Genomic DNA, 14,957 nt, shown 5'->3' on the forward strand with positions numbered 1-14,957 from the left:
GAGAGAGAGAGAGAGACACAGACACAGACACAGACACAGACACAGACACAGACACAGACACAGACACAGACACAGACACAGACACAGCTTCTAAGTTTAGCCGGCATTTGGACAGACTTGTGTCTGTGCTGTAACCTTGACATAGTAACATGGTTGATGGCGTGGGCAGCCATGTTTCAAGGTTAGGCAGAACAGGGGCTTGCTTGGAGTGACAGGAACACAAGAGTAGGCTGTGTCTCGGTGAAGGGTGAGGAAGAAGATTCACAATATTTTTTGTATCTTCAGCCCAGTACTCTAGTTCAAAGATTACTTTGTCTGTCTTTAAACTGGACATGCTTTATGGACTGCAGGTGGTTGGACCCCAGGATACTAGCTATCAAATTCGACATTGTTGAGCAGAGATGTATTTCATTCTGTTCTGTTGTCTGACGTGAGCACTTACCCGACACCATGATTTCAGCCATAGATTCACCACCATTGGTTTTAACTGTGTAGTGGCCACAGTCCTCCTTAGTTGCCTCATTAATGATGAGGACGTGCTTGCGGCCATCTTTCTTGAAGCGGTACTTGAAGGACTCATCCCTTGTCAGCTCCACACCATCTTTCTCCCTGCATAGACAGAGTACCACATGAGCACCAGCAGTATCAAATTCTCCATTATTGTCTGATTAATTGAATCTACATTTCTACAGAACAGTCAGAGGTGTCACTATAACAGCTTTGATTTGAGGTTATGTTAGACAGTATCTAGTGAATGTGTTACAGAGTTGTCGATGTAAGACAGTCAGCCATTTTGCATTACAAATGTTCTCAACATGTCGCTTTTCTGAATGGTCATCACTTTACCACAACTATTTCATTTTCACCAATGAAGGCACTGTTGCACAGGTATTAACAGTGGTATCATGGCAATCTGATACTGTATGTTTGTCCAAAGAAACAAACTGGCAGATAGATATTTATTTCTGTGCCCATGATTAGGCCCAATTCCAGGAACATCACCCTGTTGTATTTTAGATGGGTGACCATAATTCACAATTACTTTCTTGTTCCGCTAAAGGACAGGGGAGGTGCTAACAGCCCTGTGTGACCTTTCATGTGGCTGATAATTTACTGCATGTTATGATATCCAGCCTAGCCCTGTGGTAGATATACTGTGACTGAGACACTGTGGCAGAGACACTGTAGCAGATACACTGTGACTGAGACACTGTGGCAGAGACACCGTGGCAGAGATACCGTGGCAGAGACACCGTGGCTGAGACACCGTGACTGAGACACCGTGGCAGAGACACCGTGGCTGTGACACTGTGGCAGAGACACTGTGGCAGGCAGGTCAGCATCTATCTGTCAACCAGGGAAGTCACAGCCTCGGGGTGACTAACACGTTAAAGCTATGTGCGACACAAATGCCATCAACTGGACATGTGAGGAATGTGTACCATGCAGCGCAGACTCAAAAACTACATCTGTTTCAATCCTTACAACCAGAGTAATGTATCCTCAAACCAAGATCTGATATGTGGATTACTTCTAACAAGGGAAACACAAAATATAGCTATTTCTGTACCACTATGTCACCATATTAGTTATTACAGCCATCTGTTGTGTCTGTCTGAGTTGTTGTGAAGTGACGTAATGTGAACAGTATGCCAGACCATGCTTTTGATGTCCTGGGTCAGGGATTTGGCACTTTGTAAATCTTAAGACCCTGTCTGGAATGGCACCCATTGTTGACCTCCTCACTCACACCTTCTATGGTATGGAAGTTATGGTGTTTGAGTTTGATTTGTGGGTTGAGGGAACGTCTTACATTTACATTTACATTTAAGTCATTTAGCAGACGCTCTTATCCAGAGCGACTTACAAATTGGAAAGTTCATACATATTCATCCTGGTCCCCCCGTGGGGAATGAACCCACAACCCTGGCGTTGCAAGCGCCATGCTCTACCAACTGAGCCACACGGGACCTCTTACCATTTGACAGTAGCCCCTTCTTCTGACACCTCACACTCTAACTCCACCCGCTCACCCTTCATGACCATCTGGTCCTCCAGATTACTTGTAATAGTGACAGGAGGCTCTGTAGACACACAGAGAAAGAAACAATAACAACCACCATTATACCACCAGGCACCTTAGCAAATAATCATATTTCCCTTGTTGTGAGTTTCCCTTGTTATGTCATGATGCTATCTTAAACATCACGCAGGCACAAATATAATGTCAGTGTGAAATGCATTCAAACTGGTGTACAAATGAAACATTCATGTTGGACCGTTGATTGTTCACTTTCAGTTGTCTCACATGTACCTTTGACAAAGAGCTCTGTGGTGCACTTCTCATCTCCGACCACACAAGTGTATGTGGCATCGTCTGACAGTGAGCAGTGGTTGATGGTGAGGTATCGCTTGTTGCCAACACTCTCAAAGATGTACCTGGTAGATGGACAAGATCCTTCATTATCCACTCATTTATTCACTCAATTGTCCCTTCTTTTTGACAGACATAGACAACATTCAAACCACAATAACCTTCTGTGTAACACTGTATTCTGTTGATGATACATTGTATAGATGGTTGGTAAATTGGTTGATAGCATAACAGTTTTACATCAGTCATCATCATGTTTTCAGATTAGACAGCAGTGTGGAGACCCCAAAAAGCTTCCATATTTACAATGGTTGACAAAGTCGTATTCCTGTGTAGCTTATTTCAGCCCTTTGCTACTGTTGGTACCTAGCAAAACAATCTCAGATGTGCTGCTTGACATGATGGAAGTACTTACTTGCTGTTCATGAAAGGTCAGCAAGGTCAGCACAGTCCATCCATGTGTTGTGGGGGGAAGGAAGAGAAACGTTAGCATGGCATATACAGCAATCTTAGAGATAGATAATTGTATTGTTGAGTTGCTGAATAAGCATGTGTGGTACACACATTTGTAAGAGATGGTACATCAGTAATTAATTCTAATTGAATGCAAGCTCAGAAAACCCTTTCCACTGATGGCTACCTTCCAGTTGATTGAATCTCTTGCCCATTCTTCAACCATTTTACATCTACGTCTTCATTGGCCACATCAATGCATAGTTTCATTTTATGCCCTTTTTCTACCTGGTAGGCAGGGTCCAGCTTCTTTAGGAAAACTGGAGTTTGGAGACACAGACACATGACACATGACACACATGACACATGACACACAGACACAGACACATTGTCCGGTCCTCTGGCAGTCTCTATGGGGGTACCACAGGGTTAAATTCTCGGGCCGACTCTTTTCTCTGTATATATCAATGATGTTACTCTTGCTGCGGGCGATTCCCTGATCCACCTCTACGCAGACGACACCATTCAGTATATTTCTGGCCCTTCCTTGGACACTGTGCTATCTAACCTCCAAACGAGCTTCAATGCCATACAACACTCCTTCCATGGCCTCCAACTGCTCTTAAACGCTAGTAAAACCAAATGCATGCTTTTCAACCGTTCGCTGCCTGCACCCGCCCGCCCGACTAGCATCACCACCCTGGACGGTTCCGACCTAGAATATGTGGACATCTATAAATACCTAGGTGTCTGGCTAGACTGTAAACTCTTCTTCCAGACTCATATTAAACATCTCCAATCCAAAATCAAATCAAGAATCGGCTTTCTATTTCGCAAAACAAAGCCTCCTTCACTCACGTCGCCAAACTTACCCTAGTAAAACTGACTATCCTACCGATCCTCGACTTCGGCGATGTCATCTACAAAATAGTTTCCAATACTCTACTCAGCAAACTAGATGCAGTTTATCATAGTGCCATCCGTTTTGTTGCTAAAACACCTTATACCACCCACCACTGCGACCTGTATGCTCTAGTCGGCTGGCCCTCGCTACATATTCGTTGCCAGACCCACTGACTCCAGGTCATCTATAAGTCCATGCTAGGTAAAGCTCCGCCTTATCTCAGTTCACTGGTCACGATAACAACACCCACCCGTAGTACGCGCTCCAGCAGGTATATCTCACTGATCATCCCAAAAGCCAACACCTCATTTGGCCGCCTTTCCTTCCAGTTCTCTGCTGCCTGTGACTGGAACGAATTGCAAAAATTGCTGAAGTTGGAGACTTTTATTTCCCTCACCAACTTTAAACATCTGCTATCTGAGCAGCTAACCGATCGCTGCAGCTGTACATAGTCCATCTGTAAACAGCCCACCTAATTTACCTACCTCATCCCCTTACTGTTTTTATTTATTTACTTTTCTGCTCTTTTGCACACGAGTATCTCTACTTGCACATGATCATCTGATGATTTATCACTCAAGTGTTAATCTGCTAAATTGTAATTATTCGCTCCTATGGCCTATTTATTGCCTACCTCCTCATGCCTTTTGCACACAATGTATATAGACTCATTTTTTCCCCCTACTGTATTATTGACTTGTTTATTGTTTACTCCATGTGTAACTCTGTGTTGTTGTCTGTTCACACTGCTATGCTTTATCTTGGCCAGGTCGCAGTTGTAAATGAGAACTTGTTCTCAACTAGCCTACCTGGTTAAATAAAGGTGAAATAAAAAAATTAAAAAAATGGAGCGCAATTACTTTTCCTATAGTTAACAATACTTATCTGCAGAGCACAGGAGGTTGGTGGCGATTTAATTGGGGAGGACGGGATTGTGGTAATGGCTGGAGCGGAGTAAGTGGAATGGTATCAACTACATCAAACACATAGCTTCCATGCTTGATGCCATTCAATTCACTCCGTTCTGGCCATTATTATGGGCCGTCCTCCCCTCAGCAGCCTCCTGTGCTGCAGAGGTAACATTTAGCTGTAAATACAGATACAGTGGGGAGAACAAGTATTTGATACACTGCCGATTTTGCAGGTTTTCCTACTTACAAAGCATGTAGAGGTCTGTAATTTTTATCATAGGTACACTTCAACTATGAGAGACGGAATCTAAAACAAAAATCCAGAAAATCACATTGTATGATTTTTAAGTAATTCATTTGCATTTTATTGCATGACATAAGTATTTGATACATCAGAAAAGCAAAACTTAATATTTGGTACAGAAACCTTTGTTTGCAATTACAGAGATCATACGTTTCCTGTAGTTCTTGACTAGGTTTGCACACACTGCAGCAGGGATTTTGGCCCACTCCTCCCTACAGATCTTCTCCAGATCCTTCAGGTTTCGGGGCTGTCGCTGGGCAATACGGACTTTCAGCTCCCTCCAAAGATTTTCTATTGGGTTCAGGTCTGGAGACTGGCTAGGCCACTCCAGGACCTTGAGATGCTTCTTACGGAGCCACTCCTTAGTTGCCATGGCTGTGTGCTTCGTGTCGTTGTCATGCTGGAAGACCCAGCCACGACCCATCTTCAATGCTCTTACTGAGGGAAGGAGGTTGTTGGCCAAGATCTCGCGATACATGGCCCCATCCATCCTCCCCTCAATACGGTGCAGTCGTCCTGTCCCCTTTGCAGAAAAGCATCCCCAAAGAATGATGTTTCCGCCTCCATGCTTCACGGTTGGGATGGTGTTCTTGGGGTTGTACTCATACTTCTTCTTCCTCCAAACACGGCGAGTGGAGTTAGACCAAAAAGCTCTATTTTTGTCTCATCAGACCACATGACCTTCTCCCATTCCTCCTCTGGATCATCCAGATGGTCATTGGCAAACTTCAGACAGGCCTGGACATGCACTGGCTTAAGCAGGGGGACCTTGCGTGCGCTGCAGGATTTTAATCCATGACGGCGTAGTGTGTTACTAATGGTTTTCTTTGAGACTGTGGTCCCAGCTCTCTTCAGGTCATTGACCAGGTCCTGCCGTGTAGTTCTGGGCTGATCCCTCACCTTCCTCATGATCATTGATGCCCCACGAGGTGAAATCTTGCATGGAGCCCCAGACCGAGGGTGATTGACCGTCATCTTGAACTTCTTCCATTTTCTAATAATTGCGCCAACAGTTGTTTCCTTCTCACCAAGCTGCTTGCCTATTGTCCTGTAGCCCATCCCAGCCTTGTGCAGGTCTACAATTTTATCCCTGATGTCCTTACACAGCTCTCTGGTCTTGGCCATTGTGGAGAGGTTGGAATCTGTTTGATTGTGTGTGGACAGGTGTCTTTTATACAGGTAACGAGTTCAAACAGGTGCAGTTAATACAGGTAATGAGTGGAGAACAGGAGGGCTTCTTAAAGAAAAACTAACAGGTCTGTGAGAGCCGGAATTCTTACTGGTTGGTAGGTGATCAAATACTTATGTCATGCAATAAAATGCAAATTAATTATTTAAAAATCATACAATGTGATTTTCTGGATTTTTGTTTTAGATTCCGTCTCTCACAGTTGAAGTGTACCTATGATAAAAATTACAGACCTCTACATGCTTTGTAAGTAGGAAAACCTGCAAAATCGGCAGTGTATCAAATACTTGTTCTCCCCACTGTATAGTAGCTAGCTTCTACAATGGAGGCTTCCATGGAGGGATGACTGAAGGGATGAGTACCTAAATGGGTATTTGCGGTGTCCATTTTAGGTCGGGTTCAGTCTCAGGATGCATAATGTATTAGCTGAAGGATAAGTGTTGGTTTCACAAAGATAGAGATACCAACCTTCACTCTTCTTTTCCTCCTTCTTCATCTTCTTCAGCCTCTTCAACATCCCACGCAGGTCTGTGATGCCATACTGGAAGGCAATCTTCTCATACTCACTGGCTGGAGCCTTCTGGAGGATTTCCCATACATCCTCATCAGGCTCACTTTTGACCTGGGACTTAGAGGCACTGGCACAGAAAGATGACACAAGGGGACAAGGTAAGCCACTGTCTGAAGCCACACTTAGCATTATCATTAGGCTACATTACTGACCATGCACAGTAACAGTTAGGTCTACTCATGCTCAATAGGCCTACTTATACATTTTCTTCATTATAATTTTTTTTCAATTTTCCATTACAATTTTATAAGTCAAATTTGCATTCAGGTTTCACTCAAAACTCATTGCAGTCTTCACATAACAATCAGATAGCATATTATTACATCGACAACAATTGTTTCTTACCGATGACCTGGTGAACCTTTAAAACAACTGCTGCACTCATTCCGAAGCAGAACCCAAGCGACATGCATGACAAGACAAACCAAACAGATTAATACACACATCAAATATACATTGCAGTACCCAAAATCGAATTATAGCACCCTAGAACCCACCCATGAAGACCGCAAACAAGCGCAACAACTACAACAAATATAATTTCTGCTGCAATGGTCTGCAGACATGCAGAAAAGTGCCATAGCTATTGTAAAATATTGAAAATAAATTCTGATTAATCTGAATTATACAGAACATCAAATCAGAATAATTTTTACTGCATTATGAATTTTGAAAAAAACATTCACATAAACAAGAGATCCTAAAACAATGTGTTTGCCAGTATAGGTCAATACATGACATCAAGGTAAATGCCAGGGCATGAAATCCACTAGACTAGGAGATGGGTTTGACATTAAGGGATTGAGTGAGATGGAACAATGTCTGTGTGTGATGGGGGCTAAAATAAACCATTAAATAAATAAATAAACCATTAAAACAGGTGGAGTCGTGACTGGATATGGAAGGTAGGTCTTGAGAGTCAGTGATGACTCATTGTGATGATGCAGTGACACTCACAGGGAAGAAACAGGTGTAGACCACAAAGTGTTGTGAAAGCTTCTAGTGCATTCAGATGTGTGGTCCTTTGGCTGTCCCCATAAGAGAACCCATTTCAGAACCCTATTTGGTTCCAGGGAGAACCCTTTTGGGTTCCATGTATAACCCTTTCCACAGAGGGTTCTACATGGAATCCAAAAGGGTTTTACCTGGACCCAAAAAGGGTTCTCCTATGGGGACAGCCAAAGAACCGTTTTGGAACCTTTTTTTCTAATAGTGTACTGCTCTATGTGTTCTAGCTTGTTTGGTAGAAGTGACAGAGTCTTCTGCAGGGCATGAGGGGTGTGAGTGTGCTAGGCAGAAGTAGTCTGGGACCAGTATGAGATCAGCAGGAGGACTCAAGATGCATTGTGAGTAGGCAGCAAGACTGACCTGAATTCAGGTTAGTGATAAAGTATCTGGGAAATCATGTCCATAAATCCAATCTGTTGGGTAAACTAGTAGTAGTCACTTACTCTCTGTATAGTGAAATCCAGTGAAGAAACAGAGGGGGGGGGGGGGTGACAAAGAAAGATGGACACAATGAGATAACATGCCCAAGAGAAACAAGCTTACTGATTTGGAAAATAATGATGTTACTCACCTTTTCTTCAACAAGGCACTGAAGTCCAACTCTCCTGCTTCCTCGCTTCCATCCATACTGCTGTAGAAATATCAGCGCCAATAACACAATGTCAGTACCCTATCAAAGCAATGTATTCTTACAGTGTAGTTATCATCATCACCATAAGAGATGAGCAGCACCCTTGAAAACAACAGTAAACATGTTGTCCCCCACGAATGATGTTCAGTTAATTACTATAGCTCCTGCCTTGGACGAATCAGTGTAATTTTGTAAATGCCGGATCTCTGTGGCAAGATGTATCATTCACCCACGTTTTTTAAAAATCAGGCCAGTACTGTCTGAGATATCGCGTGTGACTAACGTACGAAGGAACGGACAGAGACAAATCCACAGTCCCCTCCCCGATTTCATAATGGGGGACAATGATAGACAGTAGCAGAAAGGGTCTTGACATTTTTTCAAGGTGGAACACAGGGAGCTGGTAGATATTTTAAGGGGTAAGAAACAAAGAGAACTTTGGTACGCACTGTAAATATAGTATAATATAGATGGATAGAGACAGACAGGCTGTCTTTTCTGGCATGCTTACCCTGTACTAGCGTAACCATGAGAAGCAACAATCTTCCAAACAAAAACAAACCACTCAAAGTGAATGCCAGCACCTGGTCAAAATCCCCATGGAATCTGTATTCCACACTGATCAATGTGATGAGGGATCTCAGGGAGAGGACAGCAGTTTTATATGCGGCTGGAAGTGTTTATCTTTTTCCTCTGATCTCTGAAGCGATCAGGATTAAACGAGGGCTTGGTGGTTTATGTGGTAGAATTACAACACACGGCGGTGACTTCCTCCAGTGATATCTCTCATCCGACAGCCCTGGAGAACCAGTGCCACAGAAAAGCCTGTGTGTCTTAACACATCCTGGCACTTTCAATACCATCAAACCAGGGGCAAGACCAAAACTCACTACGTCGGCTCAATGTTTGTGCAGCTGGCTCCGCTGTTTTGATAAAGACCCAGAGGTAGATCAGAGAGAGAGTTTGAGTGACATATAAAGTTGGTGTGCTGTTAAGCTGCTTGTTAACCCAGCCTATTGTACTCTCTCACCTCCAAACCAGAAGCTGGTTCTGTCAAAGTCGACACAATGACAGTGTTCAAGCTGTCAAGCTAAAGGATGACCCAGTGGATTTAACATCTAAGGTGGTCTCTTTAAAAGATGAGTTAGGTCAAACCCTGTCTCTTTCACACCAAGGCTGTCTTCTCAAATTCCAGCGAGGAAGTTACATATTCCCAGAAACTGGCTCTGTTTGGCCAAAAAGGAAAGCAGAAAAAAAGAGGGACTGAAAAGCTTTCCCTGAAGTCTTTTTGGTAATCAGAGGCTCCAGTGTTTGGATATGAACCCCCAATGTTGCAGCAAACACCCCTCCCGCCACTACCTTCCTGATGGTCCACTTCTCTTCTTAGCAGCTCCACTTCTGACAAGTTGGCATTGCCAGATAGTTATTTCTCTCACATATCCAAAGGACTGTATAGATACTATTACACCCCATTTACTTATTGTGTATTGGCACATACTGTATACAAAAAAAGAGAAGCATTTAAATAACCGTCCAACAATATGCACAGACTGCTAGTTTGGGGCTGTCGAAAAATGCTTTTGTTAATACCATTGTACAAAGTTAATTTGTGTTGTTTTGTTGATACAGCTTGCTAAATAACAACTTGATATACTTTTAACTTTCGCACATGCACACACACCAGTAGAGGCTGCTGAGGGGAGGATGGCTCATAATAATGGCTGGAACAGAGAGAATGGAATGGCATCAAACCATGTGTTTGATGTATTTGATACCATTCCATTTATTCCACTCCAGCCATTACCTTGAGCCCGTTCTCCCCAATTAAGGTGCCACCAACCTCTTGTGACACACACACACACAGAAAGAAAGAAATGTTTGAGCTTACGTGCGCCTGAAAGCTGCCCTGATGTCAAACCCCTCCACAGCCCGGGCCTCTGAAACATGATAGAATAATCACTTATCTCTTCTCTATCATTGATTTTTATACCACAGGTACTATAAAAAAATAACTGATATTTACTGTATGCTTTAGCAAGGAAAGGCACTAAGGAGAAAATAAGAACAATTGTAATTTCTGTTAATCTGCCCCTAGGGATTGTACTGTGTGTGAGGGCACCCACCATGCACAGTTAGGTCAAAGTTGCAGCTGTCGAACTTGTCCCGGGATGACACCTCACACCTGTAAGCTCCAGCGAAGCTGGGCTTGGCTGCAATGATCTGCATCTCAAAGGTGTAGACCTGAAATCAAAGGCCAAAAAATTCCTGGTAATAATAATGTCAGCCAAAACCATAAAACCTCTGAAGTCTTTTGCAAGGTGATCTCTAGGACTTTCCTGAACAACTTTTAACAGCTCATTGCAGTGTCCAACCTATCATGGTGTTCAGAACTGTACATTGGTGACAACAGTATGTAACATGCCCATGGATGGGAAAAAGGTCTAACCTTAGAGTTACGATCATAAAGCTCCTTGATCTGCAGGTTCTTTCCAGACTTGCTAGCCAGGTCCATCCACTTCCCCTTAAACCACTTGATGGTGGGCTTCTTCAGCAGTGAAGCAGCATTCACTTTAGCCACAAAATGTATGTTCTCACCTGGACACAACAGTAGAGAAACATGCCTTGACATGGCCATAACATCTTTATGAATGGCTTGCATGAATGGTTATGATCTCTGGGGTACTGTTCCCTAATGTCTGGTGTCTAACTAAGTCGCTCTGGAGGAGAGAGTCTGCTAAATGACTAAAATGTAATGGTGTCACTCACCCACAGCGACCTCCCCACTCTGGGGTTTCTCTGTAAACAGGCCAGTGAGGTCTGTCTTCGTGTCAGGGGCTTGACTTTCTGGGAAAGGAACAGGAAAATGTTAAACAGAACAGAGCTAGGGAGAAGCTGGGAGAAAGTAAACTACCGAGGATTGTTAAACCATCTGTTTTTTTGTGTTTTTTTCTTCACAGAAACTCTGTGGAAGGTTGTGAGGCTAATACAAAGCTAAATTGTGATACTGGCAAGCGCAGTGCACAAGTTTTTCAGTGAAGTATATTACAATGTATCCGTTTCCATGCATTGTGACCCTACAACATCACCACAAGCGTGTATCCAGTAGCTCAAAGGATCGGTGGAAACAATCTGTAAACATTGGTCTAACCATCAAATCCTGGAGTGTCATGTGCCTGTATATTGGCACCTGGCTGAGGTGCTGCTGGTGTAGTGTCCGCTGCTGCAGGGGTCTTTGCTGGGGTTGGGGCCTCCACTGGAGCTTCAGTGTATGTAGCAGCTGGATCTGAAGCTGCTGGGTCCCCTGCTCCACCCTGGGCTTCCTCTGGTAACAAAGAGTTAACAATGAGAGACTCATAGAACTGAATGTTTCTCTAGTTAGTAGACTAAGTGTACCTTGGACTGTAGGCCATATACACTGAGTCTACAGAACGTTAGGAACACCTTCCTAATATTGAGTTGCACACCCCCCCCAGGCCCATGTTGACTCCAATGCTTCCCACAGTTGTGACAAGTTGGCTGAATGTTCTTTGGTGGTGGACCAAAGAAAAACTCAGATAATACTTTAATTCCCTTTTGACCAACATTTTAATTGCATAGACAATCCGGGGAAATCCACAATATCAAAAGTGTCACACAAGCAGGAAGATGGCATGCTTGGGGGGGGGGGGCGTTCATGCAGGAACTAATGAGATGATTGAGGAGGGGCATCATGCAGGAACCAATGGGATGCTCGAGGGGTCACATTTTGTGGCGAAACTTAGCCTATGCGCATGCTCTCTCTTAACTCATAAAATGTCTTAACATTTGAGAGTGCTTTGTTTCCGTAGGCCTATTGCTTGATGTTGTTTTCTCAAATTGATCAACATGTTTGTTAAATCAATGTTACATATGAACGTACAGTAATCGCTAGGTTGACAAAATGTCATTCCCTTACCGTTTTTTGCAACATTGTACACATTTTTATTCATGTTTGGTAGGCCTACAATATGTTGTTGCATTTCATTGACTATTTCTTCTCCTCTGAGTGGGCACAATGTTTATAATGCACATGGACATTTGCAAGACTCACAAGGCAAGAGATTTCCATAAAAATGGTTTGTTTGCTGTTTGTCCATGGCACTCCCCATCTGTTTCAAATGTGCAGTAGTCATTGAGAGAGTGTTGAATTTGGTCAACAAAAAATGGAATTGCTCATTTGCTACGTGAGGCTTATTTGATTGAATAGAAGTTCCGTAAATATTAGGTTGTTACGAATGCACTGATATAAGTGAATGCACGTGGCATTTCGGCAACTTTGAAAAAAAACACTTTATATCAGAGTTGTGCCTGTTGTCATAGAGATAGATAGAGGACTCATCATGGATATAACACGTTTTAACATGGACATTGCCATTGAGGATTCCACCATTTTAAAGTAGTCAACTGGGTGGGAATTCCTATTAGTTGGGAGCAATCAGCCAATGAAGCAGAAGATAATTGCTTACTTTAAAATGGAGACAGCCTCAATGGCGCTGCCCAGGTAGTCACAGACGCTATAATGGCACAGATATACAGTATATCTCTATAGCCTGTTGTTCATACAAGTATCTTCCCTCTCATTAGCTAGAATGGTCCCACCTGATCTCACCTCTTCCTGCCTGCCTGCCTGCCTTCCATCTTTAAAGGACATGTATTTCCATTGTTGGAGCGGTCAATCGACTATCTTGTCAATATAATAGACAATCTTTTGGTAGATGGCTCTGAGTGGGCCTATCTGTAATGTATTTGTGCGCGGGCGCTTTCTAATAGTTGTAGATGGCCTTCCTGCGAGGACATCAATATTATGAATGACTCGACTGTGAATTGTGCATTAAATAAGTTCTGATGATTATTATGTCTGCTTTAGACTGTTATTCCACATTGAAGGGTAATGAAGGATTTTTGAATGAATATGCATTTACATTACCAGTTATAATCGCCTGTTTTGGTCATTTTTAGGAGGCTGATATGAGCCTGTTATACCCCAACCTGAGTCTGGAGTAGACAGATTTGCCTGCCTCTAGGCATTCCCTTTTTCATTATAAGTGTTATTAGAAGTTTGGAAATATCTATTTTTGATTACTTTGTCAATATTGTCAATTGAATGTCTGGATCACCATTGACATAAATAAAAGCACAACTTCTGAACCTGCCTGCCTCTTGTAACATTTCTGCCCTTACCACTGCTACAAGGTCCCTATTTTACACATTTGTCTACGCTTATCTAGCAAATATTTCCATTTATCAACTTTGAACGGATCAAGTTTCCATGTGCTATCTCCTGTCAGATGCCTCTTGTGACTATCTATCCTGAGCACTTGCTGCTGTGGTTACTCATGAGGAAACAATCTGTTTGTGTCAGGCCAGGGTGAAGGTCATCAGGGAGGGTTTGATGTGAATCACAGCAGCCCTGGACAGGCTGGAGCTGCTCCAAGTCTGAGCTCTCCACAGCCACTCTCTCTCTCTGACCCCAGGCATTTTATCAAACCACACACAGTTCCTACTGCCAGGCTGAAGGGTACATGTTGCTGTGTGATCAACTATGTAGGTAATGTTACAGTACACACTGTGCTCTGTGCTTGATGAAATGAAACATACTGAATGATTGTCTAAAACAGACTGTGATTGAGGTGATAACAACCAGCAGTGCAACAAACAGTGCTCAGTGTTCAACAAACATGTTTATGGTGTTTGGTGGCCTCTGTGCTCGGTGTTCCTCACACTGTGCTCATAGGTGAGTATGGCTCTGGACACAGGTCTACAGCCTCATAGACTCCCACCTTTCTTCTCCTTCACTTTCTCCTTCAATTCCAATTTGACTTCCTCCATGACTTCTTTCTCCTTCACCTTTAGGTCAAACTTGACTTTTGACCCTCCGGCAATCACTGCATAGGCAGTGCCGTCCTCCTTGGTGACTTCTTGGATGGTAAGTGAGTGCTTGTTTCCATCTGCCTTGATCACATACTTGTCGTCCGAGACAAGGTCCTTTGTGTTGCACTGCCATCTCACCTTCGCATCAGGCTTCTCTGTCTCTGTCTCAAAAACCACTGTTGCCCCTTCCTCTGCCACCTGAGTCTTTGGTTTCTTGGCAAATGCTGAGACTGGAGAGGGAAGGATGGGTCAGAATGAAATTATTCCCTTTAAGATGCCCAGTTTGTCATGGATTTTTGCAGTAAATTGTGATGTAAAACCTTTGAAGTGCACTATGATGATACACCATAGTAGTTCTATTATCAAAATGGAAGCACTTAAGGTTACAAATAAGGTTATACAGTGCATTCAGAAAGTATTCAGACCCCTTTCCTTTTTCCACATTTTGTTACGTTACAGCCTTATTCTAAAATGGAATCAATAAATTGTTTCCCTCATCAATCTACACACAATACCCCATAATGACAAAGCAAAAACAGGTTTTTCGAAATGTTTGCAAATTTATAAAAATAATAATAACTGGAATACCTTATTTACATAAGGATTCAGACCTTTGCTATGAGACTTGAAATTGAGCTCAGGTGCATCCTGTTTCCATTGATCATCCTTGAGATGTTTCTACAACTTGACTGGAGTCCACCTGTGGCAAATTTAACTGATTGG

At 43.0% G+C, this 14,957-nt stretch overlaps 1 protein-coding gene across 1 annotated transcript in view; it reads right to left on the bottom strand.

Annotated features, from left to right (window-relative positions):
- The window catches only part of LOC139575910 (myosin-binding protein C, cardiac-type-like), a 43,312-nt gene that overhangs the window by 23,951 nt on the left and 4,404 nt on the right, over positions 1-14,957 (bottom strand). The window contains 13 exon segments of the mRNA XM_071401350.1: positions 443-609; positions 1,979-2,084; positions 2,315-2,439; positions 2,790-2,792; positions 3,015-3,147; positions 6,604-6,763; positions 8,258-8,345; positions 10,234-10,282; positions 10,469-10,586; positions 10,792-10,940; positions 11,112-11,189; positions 11,494-11,667; positions 14,144-14,464. Coding sequence (XP_071257451.1) covers positions 443-609; positions 1,979-2,084; positions 2,315-2,439; positions 2,790-2,792; positions 3,015-3,147; positions 6,604-6,763; positions 8,258-8,345; positions 10,234-10,282; positions 10,469-10,586; positions 10,792-10,940; positions 11,112-11,189; positions 11,494-11,667; positions 14,144-14,464 — 1,671 coding nt within the window.

This window comes from Salvelinus alpinus, chromosome 5 (assembly GCF_045679555.1).
Source record: "Salvelinus alpinus chromosome 5, SLU_Salpinus.1, whole genome shotgun sequence".
In the NCBI taxonomy this organism is placed as follows: Eukaryota; Metazoa; Chordata; class Actinopteri; order Salmoniformes; family Salmonidae; genus Salvelinus; species Salvelinus alpinus.